Consider the following 22,897-nt stretch of genomic DNA (forward strand, 5'->3'; position numbering starts at 1 on the left):
AAAATTTGAATAAGTGATTTAATTATACTACCAATCCTAAAACTCAATTCAATTTTGCATTTCTAAAGTGTATATACAATTTCCCACTTGGAAAACTCATGTCTATATGTATTACAATAAAAACATATTTTATCACTTTATATGTGTTAATAATTAGATGCTTAATGAACATATATTGATTTGGTTGTCCTCAAAATATCATAGTCTATATCCAAAAACCAATGACATCAATTAGTTCTTAAAATGTTTGTCCTATTTATATTTTTATATTATATTTTAAAATTTTGGGTTTAGCTATACTTTTTGGAATTTCAGAGTTTATTAAAAAGGTTTTATAAATTTTAGAGAGATATTTAGATTCTGGAATGCTGAGTCAGTCGTATTTCTTATTTTGCTGAAGATAAATTAACAGCAGCCTCTAGCTTTTTCCAAGGGGTGTATACAAAGTCTGGCTTTGGAGAATCTTGGCATTTCTCATTAAATCAATCCTGGTCCTTTTTTCCTTTGTCTGAACATGCACTTCTCCCTTTTCCCTAAAGATATACGATGGCGACCTCGAGAGTGAGTTTAATAATTTTGAAGACTGGGTGAAAACCTTCGAGCTCTTCAGAGGGAAGTCTACTGAAGACGACCATGGCCTCGATGGGGACCGAGTCATAGGGAAGTTTAAGGCAAGTGCCCGAGTTAACTCTCTTATCTGGTTCTCCTGTCCACAGATATCAGGTGTGACTAGATTCTATTAATGGGATTGTGACATGGGACGTGTATAAGGAAAACCCTACACCTTTATACCAGGTCCTCCTGGAACCTCACAGGGCCCAGCGCCAGTCTTTTGAGAGATGTGGTGCATGGCCAGTGAAGCGGGTCAGAACTCAGTCCAGTGGAACATACGGAGAGAGAGTTGTTACATAAAAGAATCAGTAGATTTTACTTCGCTCTTCCCATCCCCAATCTACCAAATGTATAAATCATGCAAATCTACCAGATGGATGGTTAAACTAATCAAATAACACAAACCCTTCACCTGGCAGAGTGACAGTGTCAGCATCTCAAAGCAGTAGCTGACACTTAAAGAACCCACTGCATGCCAGGCCCTTTGTATGCAGTGTGGTGTGTCGGAAATAGCATGGGTGTTACAGTTTGCTGGTGTAGATTTTGAGCCTAGTTATAATACGAATTACTCTAGATTCATGATCTCGAGCAGTACTTGACCTCTCTAAGCCTTGGTCACAACATCTGAAAGTCGAAATACTGCAGGCAGGATTGAACGAGATAATAGGAGAAAGCATGAGCTCAGCAGCCACAGGTCAAAGGTGCTCAGTGTCCCATCTGACATTCCTACTCGGGTTCCTCACACAACAGCCCTGTGGGCAGGTGCAGCTGTGCCAATACCCACTCACTGACGGGCCATGAAGAAGCTCAGATGCAAGCAGGTTACATAAATTTCCTGCAGACACCCCCAGGGCAAGGGGCGTGCCAGCCCAGGTCCTGCTGGGCCCCTGACGGTGCTCGATTTCCCAGTGTTATGTCTTCAATGGTTTTTGGTGGGACATAGGACCATCTCATTTCAATGGGTCATGCTTTGTGGTTCCAGGGCTCTTTCTGCATTTACAAAAGCCCCGAGGATTCCAGCTCTGAGGACAGAGGACAGCTGAGAATCCAGCAAGGGATCCCACCCAACCACCCGGTCACAGTCCTGATCAGGGTGTACATTGTGGCGGTGAGCTATCCTCATCTACTCTGAGGGGCTGTCTTCGTCTGCTCGGGCTGCCTAACAAAACGCTACAAGCTGGGGAACTTCAACAACTGACATTCATATTCTCACAGTTGTGGGGGCTGGGAGTCCATGATCAGGGTGTCATTAGGGTCGGTTTCTAGGGAAGCCTCTTTCCCGGGCTTGTAGGTGGCCACTTTATGCTGTGTCCTCACATGGCCTTGCCTGTGTATGCACACCGGGCCGGGGTGGGGGGGAGGGGTGGGGAGAGAAAGAGAGAGAGAGAGAGTGTTCTGGTGTCACTTCATCTTCTTATAAGGCCACTAGTCTTAATGGATTAGGGCACCACTCTTAAGACTCCTTTAACCTTAATTACCTCCCTAATTGCTCTATCTCCAAATACTGCCCCCACTGGGGGTTAGGGCTTGCACATAGGAATTTTGAGAGGACACAATTCAGCCAACAACAAGGCATATGAAGCTTGGCTGGTGACTTGAACATTTATTGCTGGCTTCGCAGGATTTATGTGTGTAGTTTTATTTGCTCTCTGGTTCTGCCTGCTAACTGGGAAGAAAACCAAATAGGCTGGAAACAGGGAGCTCACAGGCCAGACTGTTAGAGAGACGAACAGGGCGGCTGCCACTATGGAATCCACCCTCCACCCCCTGCCATGTCGGGGCCTCGGCACCGTGGCAGGCAGAAATTTCATTGTGAATGTGTTTCTGAGAGAAATCTCCTCTGTCCTCCTGAGTATGAAAGCAGTACACTGTGATTGTGAAACTCTGGGGCCCGATGGCCAGGAAGCTCAAGGCCAAATCTGATTCTTAATCAAAGCAATTGTCTGCTGAACCTTTACAGTTCCTATATTTGTTTCACCTCCTGAACTTGGAGTTGATTATCATAATCTTATTTGATTGCGGTAGTCTAATTTTATATTAACTCTTTGCATACATTGCCTGCATCCTCTTTTTTGAATACATCAATGAAATAAATCAAAAATGAATTCTTTAACGCTAAGGGAGAAGTACATGTCTCCCTCTCCGTCATACCGTGCTCGTGTTTCATCATCATTGCCAGGCCCACCCCATGCTCGGTGTGTTCCACTCACCAGGGATGTTGAGATTGGACATCCTTGTAAGGAATCACTGGCTGTACTGGGTGGTCTATTCTAAACACCCACCCCCAGGATAGTTTAGGCTAACCTTTCCTACATTTTGTTCAGGAGGTCACTCATGTCTTGGGAAGTGTCTTGGGTGAAATGATTAATATGCATTTCTTAGAAACAGATCATGTGTACAAATACATTTGAGAATGGTGCATATAATATTTTTTTCCCTCCATCAACTGCCAAGGTTCATGGAGCTCATTAGAACATTTAAGGCTCTGAAAATCCAGAAGCAAAGAAATCTACTTACCTGTTGAATCTTCAAGAGCATGTCCTAAACACAATGCCCCACACGTTTTCTCCCTCTACTGAAAACCCTGCAGAGCTACAGTGTTATGGGACAGAGTTTGGGGGAGCCAGAAAGAGAGGGTACAAGCAGTTGGAAGAAAGGGAGAAAGTGTTTGGACTGCCTGGACTGGGAAAGGATCGTTATTTATGGATTCATCCAGCAAACGTCCGCAGCACACTTTTCTCTGTCCAGCACCCTTTGACAAAGGCCAGGAACGCAGGTTAGGCTGCGCTCAGGAGGCAGCGTGGAGGAGGGAGGGCTTGGGCGGGACCTGACGACAAGCAGGACTTGAACGAATGAAGAGTCAGGGAGTGATGGTCCTGGGTTGCAGGAAGTAGGATACAGTCACCACAATTGTGGACAGTCTGTGCTTTTCACGGGCATTTCTAGTACAACAATTGTGTGGTTTATTCTCTTACACTGTATGTAATCAATTAACTACATAATATGTTAATTTAAAGCCTCTTAATAAAACATCAATAAGTAAAAAAATAATGCTATTTAAAAGTTACATAAAGAAAAATCTTTCCACCTCTACAGTTCCACCCCCAGAAATAACTTACTTTTTATGTCTATGCAAAGAAGTCTTTATCTATTTTTACTTGTCCACAACTCCACCCAGGTATTTATTTGATGGAGCCCTGCTTGATACATTGCATATTGATTTTCTATTTTCTTTTCTTAGCTAGTGATATGACTTGGACGTTTTCCCATGTTAGCAGATACAGGTCTTCCTCATTCTTCTTAGTGGCCACTCAGTGTTTTCCTGAGTTAACGTCAGCATCCGATTACTCATTCGTTCAACAAATATTAAGACCATAGCCGAGGTCCCAGAGATAATATAATGAACAAGACAGGCAGTACCCTTGCTCTCCTGGAGACTACACACCAGCTGGAGGTGGCGGGGCACTAAGAACGGATTGCACATAAACAAGGGAACAGATAGATAAGATGAATGTCAGAGATAAGTGCTGCGTGGATGATTAGAACTGGGTGATGTGAGGAGGGTCAGTGGGGAAAGGACTATTTTGGATGAAGTTTCCCCTGAAGTTACTGACATGTAGCTTGTCTACAAACGTGGCTATTAAACAATGTGCTGATGAACACCCTTGGAAATGGAGCTTTCTGTGCTGCATGTGGGATTGGTTCGTGGACAGCGTTCTCCATGTTTTCAGTACCATTCCTCCCTGGCCCCCTACCCCAGCCTCCTCTTAGAAAGTGTTTTCTTGTGATGGTTTATTGCCCAGCTTGTCTGGGGTCAGACTTAACTCAACGAGTCAGTGCTAAATGCACAGAGAGGTCATGAATTCAGAACCCATTTCTTCTGTGAGGAGCCGTGCAGCAGCGGGTGGGGGTGGGGAGTGGTGGGGGTGGTTCATGCCATGATTTTACAGACAGACCTCAGAGTACCTAGAACCAGAACTCAGATCCGTGCCTTCTGCCTCCTGGTCCGGCATATTCCTCATTTCTCTGTGCCAAGTGCCGCTTTCCACTGGGGAGACCACTCCAGAGAAAGTGAACTTTGGCAAAGCTGGTAACTCTTCTTGTAACAGCAAAATCGAGAGGTTAACGTGCTGGTTTTTAACCTTGGCTGCATCCTCTGAATCATCAAGGGCACTTCTAAAACTCCCGGAGCCCAGGGCCAGTTACATCAGAGTACCTGAGGGTGGAACTCAGGCATATTTTTCTAAGACTCCCAGGTGAGCCCAGGGCGCGGCCAGTGTTGAGAACCGCGGGACCAAGGGGGTCTCCTCTCTTCCCCCCAGGCATTCAATCTCAGCCCCGCTGATCCGGATGGAAAATCAGATCCCTACATCGTGGTCAGACTTGGCAAAACGGAAATCAAAGACCGAGACAAATACATCCCCAAACAGCTGAACCCCGTATTTGGAAGGTCAGTGGCCATCTGGGTGGTGTTGCCTTGTCCTCTCTGCATTTGTGCCCGCTGTGTTTCTGGGGTGGGGGCTGCATTGTACACGTGCGTGGGTCTGAGTAAAGGGCGGCGGGGGTTCAGTGCTGACCTCTGCTTGTGATACTGGCCAACCAAACCTAACGTTGCGGAGAAAGGCCCAATTCTTCCCTTGGTCCCTTCCGGTATAAAGGGGCACAAGGTGATCTTCATGCCTGTGGTTTTCCAATAATGACTTTGCTAGGTTCAGCCTCCTGCATCTGGACAGAGAGGTTTCTTTTTTACAAACAAGTCAGCCAAGGCCCAGAGAGGTTTAGAGCTGTATGCCAGTTCACACAGCTCGTGAGTGCAAGAGAGAAGGGGCCAGACCTTTGGTCCTGTCTCCCACCGAAGGGACTTCCCCATCATATCATTTTGCCCCTCACTTGAGGTGACCCCTGAAGTAAAAAAAAAGTTGAACTGCATGCATCCCCCACATGTGCTTTGTTTCCTGCAAAGGGTTTTGAAAAGCCTTTCATCTGTGTCTGTTCAGGTGAAGCCGGCACTCCCCAGGTCACAGAAACCTACCACGCCCACTTGTCTTCTGACTTTGTGTTCCCTGCTTGGGCTAGTTAGTGCGCCCGGTCGCTGTTAACATGGGAGTCACGCAGGTGCAGGCTTCATTCTGCCACATACGGGCTGTGTGACTTCATGCAGGTGGCTCAACCTCTCTGATCCCAGCATTCCTCATCTGTAAAGCAACAACAGTGACACTGGACTCTCAGGAGCCTTTAGGAGACTGAATACACAGCACCTTGCACACCATCTGTGCTAACCCATAGGAGACAATCAAAACACACTCATTTTCTGTCTCCCTTTATAATCATCTTAGCAACGGATCCATTTTGAGCACATTTAATTTCTTTTTCTGAGTCACAAGAAGTTTGGGATGAAATCTCCATCAGCCTTATTCAAATTTATGTACACATTCGTGATCTCTTTGGACTCTCTGACATTTGATCAGTGCCAGACTCTCAAAACTTGACTGCTTCGGAGGAAATGAGGACATAAATGATTTGGCCTCTCCAGGTTTATGAGAATGATTAAAGTGACGCCAGGGAAACACACCCTTGCTTCCCTGATCCAGAGGTGACCTTTAGCGTTATCTGCCGTTTATGTAACTAGCACTTCATTCTGCCAAGTGCTTTGTAGTCACTTTTTATTAGCCATTCCCACCACAGTGCCCTGAAGTAGACTGGTTTTATTACCCCCGCTTGGGGCTGTGGCAGACAGGAGGAGGGGGTGACGGAATATTCTCTCCTGCCTCGGCACTGCGAAGAATCTTCCAGAAGCCTTCCACCTGTGGACGCTTTGTCGGATGGGCATTTAATGGTTACTTGGGACGGAAGTCGCTGGCTCAGTCTTGCAGAGCTCCAGCAGGAAGGGCGGTGCGCCCCTGGGCCTGACCTGAGGCCTGGGGACTCCTTCCATGGGACCTTATTCCTGTGTGAGAATGATGGCCATGGGCTGTGCCCCCTGACCTCTGGCACCCTGCCTGCCTTCCTGGCCTCATCTGCCCTTGTGGCCTCTGGCACAGGTTGACATGTTTGGGTGTTTATTGGCCATCTCCCAACTAGAGCATAAGCAGCACTGGAGCAGGGCCTTGGTCTAGTCTGTTCAACACCACGTCCACAGCACGAGGACAGGGCATGGCACAGAGCACACAGCCGATAAGTGTGGAATGAATGAGTGAATGCATGACTCATGAATGAATGAATGAACAGATGGATGAACAAACCTCCAGTCAGTTTCCAGTGGGACTTAAAGGGACCCTGTCACTTTGCATCAGCCTGAGGGGGGTACCTGTCTGCAGACCTTGGTGGTGCCCCATTTTCTTAACAACTGCAGTGCCTGGCATATAGTGCATGTGTAATGTCGTCAAGCAAACAAAGGCATAAACAAGAGAATACACACCAGAGCAGAAATATGCCACTGTTTCGGAAGGCTTAGAGGTATGAGATGCTCCAAAAAGGCTCAGGTTTGACCCAAGTCACGGTGCATTTTGTCATGGTGCATTCTCTCAAACCACCACTGTATCTGGAGATCCACACGAGTGGAGATAAGTGTAGTTTTTCCCGGGTGGGGGCGGGGGGGCTGAGAGTCCAGCCAGGGCGGTTCATTCTAATGACAGCTCCAGTGAAAATTGAGGAGAGGTTAATCTGGGAGCACACATCTTAGGGAAAGGAACAGAGCAATTGCAGCATCTGTCATGGTTGCCAGGGGCAATTAGCACTTAAGAAGAAGTCCTTTCTTGGTGGCAGCAGCCCTGTGACGACAACTCAACTCAGAGACAGGCAGCTGCAGGCTTCCTTGTGAGTTGCCTCGGGAATCAATGATGGTTTGGAATCCAAATCCTGGAGCCCCGGGGAGGCAATACAAAGTCTGTAGGTGGAGGACGCTAATCTCTCCCCACACAGCTTGTCCCTGGCCTGCTAGAGCTGCCTCAGCCAGTTACACATCCCGGAGCTGGGGAGCGTGCTTGCTTCTTTCTCTCTGGGGACGGCTAATTGGCTCGGGCTGTGCTGGGATTGCAGTTCCTGCCACGATGGAGGGAGTGGGAGTCAGGGCTGAGTGGACCAGTGGAGCTCGCAGGCAGCAGACGCGCAGGGGAATAGTGGACCCTCACTCTCCCTTCCCCACTGCCTCCTCTGTGTCCCGTGCTCCCAGGCCGCCCCACCTCGTCCCCCCGGGCAGCGAAGGTCAGGAACCTCGAGAGAAGCATTGGTGTGTCTTGATTTGGTTTGCAGAAGGACATTTCCCTAACGTGCAGGGGCTCACTGGAAATTTAAGCCTCATCTTCTCTAATGCTCTGTAGCTCGGATAATGCACTGTGGCAGGAAGTCCGATGGGGCCACTGCCCCTTTCAGCACCTGGCGCTGGTGTGGCCGCATGGGAAGAGCCAGAACTGAATGACGAGTCAGAAACTGGCACTTACAGTCATTAGTTGGAGTTATGCTCCTGGCCTAGTCGCTTGTGTCCTCTGGATTTTCATGTCCGTATCTGTAAAGTGGAGGAACTGGACATGGTGGCCCCTGAGGTCCCCGACAGATCAGGGAAACACGGGTTGTCTCCTGTCCACAGCGAAGTGCAGGCTCCAACAAGGCAGAGATGAGAAGGCGGGTCTCCTTTCTCGGGGGCTTCGGGCCCTGTAGAGACAGCATTCCGGCCCTGCACTCCCACGTCTCTATGATTTGTCCACCTTGCATAGGGCTTTCACTTACAACAAACTCAGCTGGCATTCCCTGCTAAAGCAAGAATGGAGGGGAAAGGAACGGCAATTTGGGGGCACCAGCTAAATGCCCAGAAGTACAACATGCATTTTATAAAAACAATGTTTTATAAAAACAACATTTAGCCACCGTACTGTCCTATAAAGAAGACATTTATCCCCATGTACACGGTAAGGAGGCCAAGGGGGATGAAGTAATTTTCCGAAGGTTTACAACTGGGAAGTTACTGATCTGAAACCAAGGTTGGAAATCAGTTTGAGACCAAAAACCCAAGGGTTTTCCTCTGCATCTAGCTGGTAACCTAGTTACAGACTGCAGCTGATGGCCGTGGAAAGAGATTATTGGCTACTGAAAAGTGGCAACAGAATTGGACATTGTTTGCATCTCAATGAAAAGTTAAACCAAATAAAATACCCACTAATTGTTGAGTTCCTGAGCACTTAGTGCATTTATATGAACTGTAGGCGCGGTAAATGGTTTTGACTCCCAAAGCCTCTCCTTGGACCGCAGGTCATTTGAGATCCAGGCCACGTTCCCAAAGGAGTCCCTGTTGTCCGTCCTGATCTACGACCACGACATGATCGGGACAGACGACCTCATCGGCGAGACCAGGATCGACCTGGAGAACCGCTTCTACAGCAAACACCGAGCCATCTGTGGCCTCCAGAGCCAGTACGAGATGTAAGTCCTTCCTCCGCAGGGACGCTGGCGGGGTCCCGAGGCTGTGGCCTCTGGTCATGCCTGCTCTAGGAGGGCCGGCCGAGGCTCAGCCTTAACATCTCCCACGGGCTCCGCGTCGGCAGGGCTGGGCTGATGAAGGTGCTCACTGCAGCGGAGGGTGGTTGGGGCTGGGGAGGCAGCACTAGGTTCTTCAAGAGACAGGAATTGTATGTGTTCACTCCATCTGCTGGGCCTGGTGGGCCGAGTTCCTCGATGGAAATGATGCCAGAAGGATGATTAATAGAGCACACATGCAAATATTGTAGTTAATTATAACTAACACTTTTAAAATACATATATTTTATTGATTAAGCTATTACAGTTGTCCCATTTTTCTTCCCCTTTAGTCCCCTCCACCCTACACACACCCTCCCACCTGCGTTCCCTGCCCCCTTCGTTCATGTCCACGGGTCATACATATAAGTTCTTTGGCTTCTACATTTCTTATAGTATTCTTAACCTCCCCCTGTCTGTTTTGTGCCTACCATTCATGCTACTTATTCCCTGTACCTTCCCCCTCCCTACTGATAACCTCCATGTGATCTCCATTTGTGTGATTCTGTTCCTGTTCTAGTTGTTTGTTTATTCATTTTTGTTTTTTTAGGTTTGGTTGTTGATAGCTGTGAGTTTCTTGTCATTTTACTGTTCATATTTTTTTGTCTTCTTTTTCTTAGATAAATCCCTTTAACATTTCATATAATAAGGGCTTGGTGGTGATGAACTCCTTTAACTTGACCTTATCTGGGAAGCACTTTATCTGCCCTTACATTCTAAATGAAAGCTTTGCTTAAAGTAATCTTGGATGTAGGTCCTTGCCTTTCATGATTTCAAATACTTCTTTCCAGCCCCTTCTTGCCTGTAAGGGTCCTGTTGAGAAATCAGCCTATAGTCTTATGGGAACTCCTTTGTAGGTGATGCTTCCCTTTTCTCTTGCTACTTTTAAGATTCTCTCTTCATGTTTAATTTTGGCTAATGTAATTATGATGTACCTTGGTGTGTGCTTCCTTGGGTCCAACTTCTTTGGGACTCTATGGACTTCCTGGAAGTTGATTTCCTTGGCCAGATTGGGGAAGCTCTTCATTGTTTTTTCAAATAAGTTTTCAATTTCTTGCTCTTCCTCTTCTCCTTCTGGCAGCCCTATGATTTGGATGTTGAAATGTTTAAAGTTGTCCCGCAGGTTCCTAAGCCTCTCCTCATTTTTTTTGAATTCTTCATTCTGTTCTGGTTGAATGTTTATTTCTTCCTTCTGGTCCAAAGTGTTGATTTGAGTCCGGGTTTCCTTCCCATCACTGTTGGTTCCCTGTACATATTCCTTGATCTCACTTTGCATAGCCTTCACTTTTTCCTCTATTTTGTAATCCTACTCAACCAATTCTGTGAGCATCCTGATTACCAGTGTTTTGAACTGTGCACCTGATAGTTTGGCTATCTCTTCATCACTTAGTTGTATTTTTTTCTGGAGCTTTGATCTATTCTTGAATTTGAGCCTTTTTTTTTTAGTCTGGACGCAGCTGTTACAAAGTAAGGGGTGGAGCCTTAGGTATTCGCCAGGGCGGGGCAACTCGCGTTACCGTGTTGTGGCGCTGTATGTGGGGGAGGGGTCTGAGAGGGAACAGTGCTGCTTGCTTGCTCTGGGCCAGCTTTCAGTCACTTTCCCCGCCACCCACAAGCAAATTGGGACCTTCTGGTGCTGATCCCCAGGTGAGTGGGTTTGTGTACATTCTAGGACCCTGTGGGTCTCTCCAACGCACTCTCCTGTGAGGCTGGAAGTTTCTCCCACTGCCGACTCAACCCCCACAGGTGTTTTCAGTCAGTGGTTTTGAGGCTTTATTTGCCTGGGCTGGAACCCTGGGTTGCCTGGTCTGTCTCCCTCCCCAGTTGTTCCTCCTGGTTTATCTGTACGTGAATGTGGGACCACCCAGTCTGCCAACCACCAGATGCCCACCCCGGTCCACCAGCCTTGGCCTTGCCGAGAGTCCTCTCCACCTGGCTGCCTGTCTCTGCCACTCCTACGGGTCTGGATGAATGTTTCTTTAACTCCTTGGTTGTCAGACTTCCATACAGTTCAGTTCTATCAGTTCTGGTTGTTTTTTGTTTTTAAATTTGTTGTTGTTGTTCTTTTGGCTATGCAAGGAGGCACAGTGTGTCAACTTACACCTTCATCTTGGCCAGAAGTCCCATATATTTTAATTATAACTAACACTTATGAGAACTTATGATACACCAAGCACTTCACATGGAGTATCTCCTTCGGTTGTCTCAAAACCCATTGATCTGTATCCCCAACCTAAAAATGAGAGAATAGTGGGCTGAACTCTCACTCTTTACAAAGACTTTAAATTCTGCTTAATTTGAAAATTTAGCCTACCAGCTTTATTTTTTAAAATATGTTGTATCTGATATCTTAAAAGGAATTAAAACCTTACAATTACAAATTTCAGCTAGGAAAGTATGAAAACATTAGATTTTCATGGTATACTTTTGCAAATGTTTTATTCTGAATATAATATATATTCATTGTGGAAATTTTAGGAAATACAGAAAGTACAAAATAATGATAAAAACTTTTTTACCCTGAGATAACTATGTAAAAAAAATTTATATGTTTCCTTTTAGTATTTTTTCTATGCTATTGCCCCCCAAAGTTTATACTCTGTGCAATTTTGTAAACTAGTCTTGCTAACCTTTATGTTACAAGCATTCTAGAATATCATTTAATAGTCTTCAAAATCATTATTTGAATAGCTCAGTAGTGTTCCATCAGGCGAATTTATTATAAAATGATATAACCAATTTGCCTTCATGAACTTCAAAGCATTTATGTTTTTCTTCTTTATGAGAAATATTGCTGCTGTCAGCAATCACACACAAAAGCCATTGCACATTTGTCTGGTCATCCACTCAGTATTCTTCTACAGCCGTGGACTGTTCCAGCGAGAGGAATGCACATTTCCAGGACTGTTAGTACCCATGTCCAACGGCTCCCCAGAAGGGCTGTCCCCTCTGGGACTCCCGTGAACAGAGTCCGATGGCCCGTTTCGCTCACAGCGCACATTTCAGCCAAGTCTCTGCCGCTGGCCTGCTCTTCCCTGAGCCCAGAGAGCCAGGTCCATGTCGGGACTCTAGTGAGGTGTTGGCATCAAGTACCCGAGATGGCATCACTCAGATAATGATCAGCTGAAGTCAGGGAAGGAAGCCATGGGCCAACGTGCTGCGTGCTTTGTTCAGAAGAATTTCCTGATTACCAGGAATTACCAGGGAGCAGAATCATTGAGTCAGAGAAGTTACAACCTTTGTTTCCTGAAAAGGTTTTGAAATAAGACAAAAGCACTTATGTCAGGGGAGGCCTGTGTGTAGCTCTGGGCATGGCTGGGATGGACTTCCCAGGACCATCCGTCATATCTCTGGTACAGTGTAGGACAACGGCCATGTTCCGATGGATTTAAATGCTCAGATGAGTTAAATGTGGATGAATTCTGTGTCCCAAAATGTGCACAGGAATCCAAGCTCATCTTGGTCGTGGCTCTCAGAGAGCACATCATTGCCAGTTATTAACTTATAAACAAACAACTAGTTGTTAAGGGATGAAGGGGTTGGAAGGATTTAGAAACTCAGCACCAGGAAAATCACTGACTAGAGACACATCTAGACTTTCTGCCTGGGTCATGAGTCTGCAGTACAGTCGGGGGCCTGGAAGCAGACAGGAAGGAAGAAACAGAGAAACTGAAAGGATGAGCTAGGCTCTCCTCTTAGAGTAACAGCCAAATGGCTACTCTGCTAGAAACAGAACAAAAACCAAACAACAACAAAAACCTGCAAAGAAATCCATGGAGACGGAAACAGCTTGGTGATTGCCAAAGGCGGCAGGGGGGGGGGGGGGGCAGGGAGGAGGAGTAACTGCTCACTGGGCACAGGGTTTTCTTTGGGGCCATGGAAAATTTTTGGATCTAGATAGAGGCAGTGGTTGCACAATATTGTCAGTGTTCTAAATGCCACCGAGATGCTCAACTTTAAGATGATTGCTTTTACTTCAATTTTTAAGGTACATTAAAAAAAACTACTGACAAAGGATTTTTATGTCAAGCTATTCAGAAGTCCTGCTTTTCATGCAAGCAGACATATGCAGAGGTATTGACCAGGAAAGAGAAAAAAATAAAACCTAAAACACCAGCCCAAATATATAGAATGGCATGTTGAATCAGAAGGAAACTGTAGATCATACTGAGGTGGCCCTTTGAACAGGGATGTTGAGTGTGTCCTTCCAGGGGAAGCCAGCCTCACCCCACCTGTCCTTTCTCTGCTTTTCAGAGAAGGATACAATGCCTGGAGAGATGCATCCAAACCCACTGAAATCCTCACCAAGCTTTGCAAAGACAACAAGCTGGATGGACCCTACTTTCGACCTGGGAAAATACAGATCGGGAACCAGGTCTTTTCTGGAAAGACAGTCTTCAGTGAAGAGGACACTGGTAACTCCCCTAGTGCAGCCTGCTGGCTTCACGCTTCTTCTGAGAAGTCTGCTTCTGGTGGTGCTTGTGGCTGGGGACAGTGGCCCTCTATTGTACATGTCATGCATGTTCATGGGAGAAAATATGGAAAAGTAAGGAGGATAATGAAAATCACCTATATTCCCCCAAATCAGAGATAAGCACCATGCAGCATGCTGGTATATTTCCCTTCAGTCTGTGTGTGCATGTGTGGTGCGTGCCATATACCCCATTTTTACAGACCTGTAAACGTACCAGGTACATTTTGTATCCTGCCTTTTCTATTTCCAATAGATGATGACAGTTCTTTGCGCTTTGAAATGATTATTGATGATATTCGCTTTATGGTGATGCCATTTACTCACATTGTGTCCACTTTTTGTCGTGACACTTGATGCTACCACCCACCTCCCTGTACGTATTCTTGCACATTTCTGGTGTTGCCACAGTAGAGATCCCATAAGTAGAACTGTCATGCCAAAAGGTAGGCAGGAACCTAAAAAACTGTTATGCACAAGACATCATTGGACACAACCCAAATTGCCCCCATAAATGTTATCCCGCCTCCCCTGCTGCAGCACCGAGCAGGGGGTTTTCCATGGGTGCGTCACAGCACCTGCCAGGAAGATCCCAGGGCGGCTTTGCTTTGGCACTGTCGTGTGATCCCACCATTCTGAGGCCAAGAGTTCTTTTTACCATGTCATTTTGGCCCCAGAAACTTCCTGGAGGCTCTTACAGGCAGAGTTCATTGACACGTAGCTAGTGTATTAATGACATATTGGTGAATTTATGTTGAGAAATAGTCTCTTTCACAATGTACTTTATTAAGCCAATTCAGTTCCTTGGTGAATGTGCAATATTTCATGATTAAACACATTTCTTTTGCCCACCAAAAATCTGAAATTATGTTCATCGAGATCAGTTTTTGATGGATTAAACTTCATGACAAAGATTTAGTCCCCTGATTACTTGTTTGTCCCTATCAACTTTTACTGATTGTAGTTACTACTATTGGGAGATTTCTTTTGTGGCCCTCCCCCTTTTAAAAAAAAGTTTAATTTTCTGTGTCAAATTCAGCCATTCTAAACTGTCAAGATTTGGTCCTTTCAACCATTTTTGCCTCAGAATGGTAAAATTTTTGTAAATAATGTTCCTACCAGTAGTTGTTATCATGAATTACTTTCTTTAGCAAAATGATGGATCAGAGAATCTTTTCTGTGAGCAGGAGTTGGCAGGAGGGAAATCCCAAGCAATAATGAGAAAAGACAGAAGTCTCCCATGAACACGTATTGTGCCCATTTCACCACCCTGTTTAGGGTCACCCTGATGCCCCGGGCCCTACCGCACTGCCATGTTAGCAACAGTTTTAATATCTCCAAGAAATGTTTCCCCTCCAGTACCTCGAAGCCCAGCTTGTGATTTGTAGACTCTAGAGAAATCTGATTCGAGGAACCCCGCACTCCAAGACCCCTGATGCTCTCTGGGTCTTCTTCTCAACCCATCTCATGTCTTACTCTCTAAATTTTCAGCCTCTTTTTCCTCCCTACTGTTCTACCCCCACCTCTTTCTGTTCTCGCTGTGTTCTTTTTCTCTTCTGCTGGATTCTCTTGCAGCTCATGATATTTAAAGAAACCTTTAGATGTGTTCAAAAATGCACCTGACTGCCCATCACTGTCCCCTTCCAGGAACACACAGCTGACAAGTCTCTTCATTTTTCTTTCTTCCATACAGATGAGACGGTGGAGTCTTATGAGCACTTGGCCCTCAAGGTTTTACACTCTTGGAGTGACATCCCAGAGGTGGGGTGCAGGCTGGTTCCTGAGCACATCGAAACCCGGCCGCTGTACCACAAGGACAAGCCAGGAATGGAGCAGGTAGTGGCCAAGACAGGTGTGGCCCCGATAGGAGGGTTCATCCCCGAGGACTGTGACTTTCCCCTTAGAAGTTAAGCTTATTCGCTTAGAATAATGGCTCTTAAAAGGGACAGATTTCACACACACACACACACACACACACACACACACACACACACACTCACTCTCTCTCTCTCTCTCTCTCTGCCCTACTCTGGGATACTTAACAATGTCTGGTTGTCTCAAGTAGGTAGAGGCGCTACTGACATCTCGTGGGTATAGGTCAGGATGCTCTTAAATATCCTATTCTGCACAGCTCCTCACAACAAAGAATCATTCAGCCCCAAATGCCAGTAATGTCAAGGTCAAGAAACTCTGCCCTGGAGTTAGTGTTGGACTTACTGCTTTTTCTTTTTTTTTTTTTTATGATTGGAGCTGTCAAAGTCTTTGGGGAGCATTCTGACATTTGAGAAACTTCAAAACTCATTGGCTATGTTCAAACCTTTGTCCAAATATCTTTTAAAACAAGCACATAGCTCACTGGATTTCCCGGAGAGGCAATAAATGGTGGCTAACCTTGAAGGACTGACAAGAAGAAGCTGTGTGGAAAAAAATAACTAGAAATTTGGGTTAGAACTTAGAAGGGAAGAGAAGATAAACTTTATTAAGAGCCTTTTATGTACTAGGTCCTTTACATAAATGATCTCACATAATTAGGATGATCATAGAATTGCTTCTCCAAACTGTGGTCATTTGGAGGGTGGAAGAGGTCACTATTAGTAATTATGCTGGTGCAATGGCTTTTCCTGGGCAGACAGGGCTGTGGGGGTCACCTCACTCTTATTCCTTATATAGTCATATTATATACTTACTATGATCCTGTTAAGGTGAGGACACTGAGATTCAGAGAGTTTAAATAACTTGCTCAAACTTAGCTGATAAGTAGAGCTGGACTTTAATACAGACAGTCCGAGTCCCTAGTCCTGTCCCTGCACTGGACTCACTCAGTGTGTACCTTGGGCAAAGCCATGAACTTGACTATAACGGGGCAGGAGAACCCAGCTGGCTCCCCTACCCCAGCAGAGTTGGGATACAAACCTAGTCATAGCACGGGCCAGGAAATGCCTTGGAAGGGTAAACCTTCCCCAGATGTAGAAGCTTATGGTTGTTTCCTAAATTCACAATGATGCTTGAAATTAAATAGTTACTGGTATCCTTCCTTTTTTCCGTCAGATGTGGCTTTTTGACTGAAGCTGAATGTCAGTATATCCTAAGAGAACAAATCATCCCACTTTTGTCTAGAACTGTAACCCTCCACTGAATTGTTCTTCTCTTCCCAATGATAAAGCTTCTCTCATATTGTCCCTTCCTTAGAAAGTCTTTATCTCTAACCAAAGCTCCCTCCCACTTCCCCCCATTTCATACATATGTTTCCTGCTCAAGTGGAAGTCCCACTTCCTTCTTATAAAATCACCCCTGACCACCCCAGCCCAGGCTTTCTTGCCTTAGAATGTATACAACAGAGCTGAATACGGAGTCTATCAGACCTCCCGACATAGGCTCCTAGCTCCCTTGCAACAGAATGAGGTATGATGTGTGGAGTTCAAGGCAATGAGAGGCCCTATTCTGCTGCTAATTAGCAGTAGGATTGCAGATCATTTCTTTGACTTCTCTACGCCTTAGTTGTTTTTTTTTTTTATGTGTAACAGAAATATGGCTAGGGTGAGCATTTAATGAAGCTAATGGATGTTAAGGTACATTGGAAACAATAAAGCATGCACTGCTAATGGATAGCATTATCATCTTCTTAAGCTTTGGGGATGTGTAAAAAGAGCAGTCTCTGTAGTCAACAGAGAAGGGTTGAATCCAGACTCTGCTGCATATTGTCTGTGTAACACGGGCAAGATGTTTGCTCATCAGCTACGTAGTAATAATATCATCTCCCCAGCGAGGATACTGGGGCAGTTCATGAGATAATGCTTATCAAGCACACAGCTCTTTGTCTACCACATAGCAGATGCTCAGTAAGAGTTCGCTTGCCCTTCTCCTGCTCTTAATATATGCCCTGACTAATTCTTACTTGACATGTAGGTTCTGCCTTTGTCAACAAATATTCTAAACATGCATAAAGCTACCGAGCTGTATCTAGTATCCACTTCTAGCAAAGAGATCTGTTAAAACCATGAATGGTCTATTGCCCATGGGGTACGCTCCCCCTCACCCCAAAGCTAAAGGAGGTCTTCATTTCTTAACAAGGGCCGCCTACAGATGTGGGTGGACATGTTTCCCAAAGATATGCCTCAGCCGGGACCTCCTGTTGACATTTCACCACGGCAACCCAAAGGGTAAGTCAGCTGCAGCCCAGCCACCAGGGGCAGAGATCATGGTGGCAGACTAAACGATCATGACATTTGATCTGGGTCTCGTGTGTCACATTGATCAACTGGCACCTGATACCTCACTTTCTACCTGGCCAATTACAGCACGGGGGAGTGTGGAGATTGGAAGGGTTGTCCCTGTTTTATGGTGGGGGCTGCTATGGAGCTTCAACATGCTGAAAAATGTGGGTGACTAGGTGGAGGATCTGCTCAGAAAAATTCAGGTCTTTGGTGATGCCAGCTGGGATGCTTGATTTTGAAGGAACCAAACCTTAAGTGTTGATATTTTTTAACTTGGTCAAGTTGAGGAGACTTACAGACTCAGAGCAATACCCGAATCTCATAAACACTCGTTGACTCAGTTTTTGCCGTTTTTAACCTAATGCTGCCCTCCCTTATTCCAGATATGAATTGAGAGTGACCATCTGGAACACTGAAGATGTTATTTTAGAGGATGAGAATATTTTCACAGGACAAAAGTCAAGTGATATTTATGTTAAAGGGTAAGGTCGTCAACAAACTCCCTCCTCCCTATCCTTTCTCTTTTTACCTCCTGAACCCCTAACCAAACCTAAGCCTCATGGAAGCTACTCCACCCACATCCCACAAAAGGAGTTCATCTCCCTCACCTTGTTTGGTAAGCTCACTTTTGTCAAATACTTGTCTTGTTTGATAATTTTGGTAGAACTGTTGTCTTATAAAATAGTTTTGTGAAGAAATCTTGCTATAGAAGCATCTCTTTAAATGAGATGTTATATACTTAGACTTTCTGAGTAACATTCAAAATACCATTACACCTGAAGGGAAGTGCTATCAGTGAAAGCTCAAGTGATAAGAAGATTGTAAAGCTCATACAAATGCTAAAACTTAGACCTTCCCATTTGCTGGCTCTACTGATAAAAATGATACCAACCTAGGACTCAGGGAACTAAGGATGTTATATCACTTACACATGGGCTATGACAGGCTTCCTTTTAGCCTCTAGTCAGGGAGAGAAATATGAGGGTAAAGAATCAGAAGCAAAAGTGACATAAACTTGTAGCTCAGATAAAAACTCATCTCAGCCTCATCTTGGTATCTCTTTGTCTTCCCCAGCCAACAAATCTTCCTCCTCATTGATGCCCCCATTTCTGGCATGCCATCGCATCTTGTCCATTTTATCTCCCAAAGAATTATCAGCGCAGTTCAGTTCTCTCCATCTTCACCATATCAGCACCACAGTCTTCTCCTCCATCATGTCTTGCTGGAGCTACTGAAACATCAACACAATATGAACTGGTCTCTCCATATTCACTCTTGCCTCCAAGAATTTGTTCTCTAAGTCGGAACATGAGATATCTTTTCAGAACATGATCTGATTATGTCAGTTGTGTACTTCCAACCCTTTAGTGGCACCCTGCTTTTTCTGGGCATGCATTCCAATACCTAATATGTCCTCAAATATCCCATATGACTAGCCCTGGCCTATCCCTCCAGCCTCATCTCCCTGGATCAATACTCCCCCTTGCTTTCTGCTCTCTGGTCCACTGAGCTCCTTTCCTTTCTTCCATAGGGCTTCTGCACATCTCTCTTTGGTGACTTCTGCCACCCCATCCAAATTCCTGTGTCCAAATCCCTTCTCGCCATGGCTGTAGCTCCAGGAAGTCAAGGACCATATATCTCTGCTCTCCATCACTTCCTTAGCATCTATTTCTCACTCATTTCCTCAGAGCAAGTACCACATATGTATTGCTTCAGTGAGCGCCATCTGTAGCTGAATACCTGCTGTTTGCTGTGTATGATGTGCACCCATATTTTTGGCCCAAACTTTCAGGGAAAAAATATCTTTCATTTTAATTTTTTTAAAGATTTTATTTATTTATTTATTTTCAGAGAAGGAAGGGAGGGAGAAAGAGAAAGAGAAACATCAATGTGCAGTTGTTGGAGGCCATGTCCTGCAACCCAGGCATATGCCCTGACCGGGAATTGAACCTGCAATGCTTTGGTTCACAGCCCACGCTCAATCCACTGAGCTATGCCAGCCAGGGCTTCATTTTAATTTTTTAATTCAATTATTTATGTATTCATATTTAGAAATAAAACCAATTATTGTATTCCAGTGTATTATTTTGCATATGGATATCGTTATTGCTTTCTAGAGTTATATTTTTAATGCATAAGCATAAATAATTAAAAACATTTACATAGATACTGAGTTAGTATTACCCATGTATAATGCGCATCCTTATTTTTCCCTCAAAAGTTTCGGCAAAAAAGTGTACATTATACCCAGCAAAATACAGTCACTGTGTCCATACCCCGAATAGTGCCACTTCCCTGAGGGGGAGTGGTCTTTACCCTCCCCTGCTCTGTTGGGGAGGGAGGTCTGCTTTCAGAAAACACGTGGTTTGGAATTATCAATTAGCTTATATAAAAAGTATCTATCTTTCTCAATAATTAATTCACCATGTAGTAGGGGATGTATATTAACTTTAGCTTACCTTACACTGGGTATAGAGGAGTAAAACCAGGAGATACTAAGATGAAATAACCATATAGATAATTTGGTGCACACAAAAGCACCTAGCAAATATTATCTCATGTAATTCCTGAGAACAACCCTATGAACTTGGTGCTGTCACTGCTTCCATGCTCCAGGTGAAAGGAAGGCACAGAGAGGTTAGGTAACTTATCCACAGCTGCACCGTTAGTAAGTGGTAGAGCCAGGATTGGAACCCAGGTGGGTGCAGGCAGCTCTCCTATCCCCCATGCCACACTGATGCAGGCCTGCTGGGTTTTTGAGACCTACAACCAGGGAAAAGAGGGCCAGTTACAGGTCTGATATCACAGGTCTAAATTAGGTCACTGTTAGAGGCCTCGACGTAGTGGGTGATCTTGTTGTAACACTCAGCTGCAGAGGTGGCACCCCTGACAAAGGGGGCTCTCAGGGTGAGAGGAGACCAATTCTACTTTGACGTGTCCTGAATTTTCCTTCTTTATTGCATGGGGCTTCTGGTCTACCCACAGGCAACTGAGTACATTTCCCCAGCCTGCCTTAGAATCTGTTTCTGTTTCAGACCCTTTATCTTTTATGTGCCCCTTTAGATCAGTGGAAACTTCTGACTCTAACTATTTCGTGACCTTAAAACCATAACCTACGACCACATTGGAACTAGCTCAATCCCTCTCGATTAGACTGGTGCCTGCACAACCTGCCCTGAGTGCTTCACTCTTCTTCTGCCTCCATCCAGGTGGATAAAGGGCTTGGAAGACGACAAGCAGGAGACGGACGTGCACTACAACTCCCTGACCGGCGAGGGGAACTTCAACTGGCGCTTCCTGTTTCCGTTTCAGTACCTGCCCCCTGAGAAGCAGATAGTCATCACCAAGAGGGAGAACATCTTTTCCTTGGAGAAGATGGAGTGTAAGGTGCCAGCCGTGTTGGTGCTCCAGGTGTGGGATTTTGAAAGGCTCTCCTCGGATGACTTCCTGGGTAAGCCGAGGGCTTCATCCAGCCGTATGAATGCTAGGGGTTGTGTCCCAGGTTTGGGGGAGCGTGGTCTGATTTAGCTACAAGGATAATAATTGCAGTGCTATTTAGGACAGTAAAACATTGGAAGCACTCCAAGGAGCCATTAATAGAGGATTAGGTGGATAAGTTATGGTGCCTTCGTATGGTGGAAGATACATATTCAAACAGATTTAAATGGATCTTTGCTCTTCCCCTGAGAAGCTGTTAAATTTGGGGCTAATTAGTGGTTTATCCTGTGCCTCAGTTCTCCTCAGTTGTGAAAGTGGGGGTAGTAATATTGCATATCTCAGAGCATGTTGGGAGCCGTATATGTGATAATATCATTTAACAGGTAAGCACGGTGCCTCATACACAGTAAGCACTCAATAAATGATAACCCTGCAGCCACAAACACAGTATAACATTTAATGAGTTGGGTAGATGTGCAAGATGCATTAAGTGAAAAATGAGTGCAGAAAAAACTCCCTTTCTGTAAAATATCTGTTTACATGTACAGGAGAAAGTGATAGTCAGAGTCAGTCAAGGAGAAAGGTGGATAATAAGGATAAGAACTAATCCATAGAGCAGTGGCCAACTGCTCTTTGGGGGACATAATTATGGACATTTTTTCTATTATTTTTTTTCTTATGGGCATGTTCTAAATATTCACAATTAGCAAATATTACTTGTGTAACAGGAAAAGGTTATTAGATATATAAAGCTCTGGCAGCCCTCATAGACATTCTCTGAGCCTGCCTAATATTTGTTTACTGAAAAATACAATACAGAGAGCCTACCGAGGTCTTAAAGAGTAGCTACAAAGACTGTGGGACCTAGTCCCTGACCTGGAGGGGTTTGGCGGACTCACAGAGGAAGGTGAGGTGGGAGAAGGGGGTTCTCCTAGGCTGATCTCTGCTGAGCAGGGGAAGGCTCAGGAGACAGGCACATGATTCAGACTGCAGTCAGAGGGCAGAGATGCCCAGCAGCAATGACACCCAATGCTGAGGCTTGAAGGTTTCATATTGTAGCTCTGCTCTTGTGCTTTGAGGGCACCAAATATGTCTTGATCATATTTGTATCCTGATACAAATATGTACCCCAATACCCAGTTCATGCTAGTGACCCAATATGGAGCTAATTGAATGACTGCTGAGGGATGGATGGATGGATGGATGATGGATGGATGGATGGAAGGATGATGGATGGATGGAAGGATGATGGATGGATGGATAAATGGGTGGATGAATGGATGATGGATGGATGGAAGGATGATGGATGGATGGATAAATGAGTGGATGAATGGATGAACAAATGAGTAGATGGGTGAATTAAGAATGGGGATTGATTTTAAAAGCCCTTCCGTAACTGTGATGGGCATCTCTTCACAGGCTCCCTGGAAATGAACCTCAATAGTTTCCCCCGGGCAGCCAAGTCCGCCAAAGCCTGTGATCTCACCAGGTTTGAAAATACAAGCGAGGAGAACAAGATCTCCATATTCCAGCAAAAGCGTGTGCGTGGCTGGTGGCCTTTCGCTAAAAGCAAAGAACTCACAGTAAGTGGCAGCTGTAGGAGATGGGGTGGGGGCAGGCAAGGAGCACCATGCTTTCTAAATGAGTCATTTTG

At 45.2% G+C, this 22,897-nt stretch overlaps 1 protein-coding gene across 1 annotated transcript in view; it reads left to right on the forward strand.

Annotated features, from left to right (window-relative positions):
- FER1L6 (fer-1 like family member 6) overlaps nucleotides 1-22,897 on the forward strand; it is a 99,020-nt gene that overhangs the window by 70,582 nt on the left and 5,541 nt on the right. Inside the window, exons 29-38 of the mRNA XM_028533829.2 lie at nucleotides 540-671; nucleotides 1,595-1,720; nucleotides 4,935-5,062; nucleotides 8,857-9,027; nucleotides 13,375-13,535; nucleotides 15,285-15,427; nucleotides 17,663-17,751; nucleotides 18,189-18,287; nucleotides 21,015-21,256; nucleotides 22,663-22,826. Coding sequence (XP_028389630.1) covers nucleotides 540-671; nucleotides 1,595-1,720; nucleotides 4,935-5,062; nucleotides 8,857-9,027; nucleotides 13,375-13,535; nucleotides 15,285-15,427; nucleotides 17,663-17,751; nucleotides 18,189-18,287; nucleotides 21,015-21,256; nucleotides 22,663-22,826 — 1,455 coding nt within the window. The remainder of the gene's footprint in view (nucleotides 1-539; nucleotides 672-1,594; nucleotides 1,721-4,934; nucleotides 5,063-8,856; nucleotides 9,028-13,374; nucleotides 13,536-15,284; nucleotides 15,428-17,662; nucleotides 17,752-18,188; nucleotides 18,288-21,014; nucleotides 21,257-22,662; nucleotides 22,827-22,897) is intronic.

The sequence above is a fragment of the Phyllostomus discolor genome, chromosome 7 (genome assembly GCF_004126475.2).
Source record: "Phyllostomus discolor isolate MPI-MPIP mPhyDis1 chromosome 7, mPhyDis1.pri.v3, whole genome shotgun sequence".
Taxonomy (NCBI): Eukaryota; Metazoa; Chordata; class Mammalia; order Chiroptera; family Phyllostomidae; genus Phyllostomus; species Phyllostomus discolor.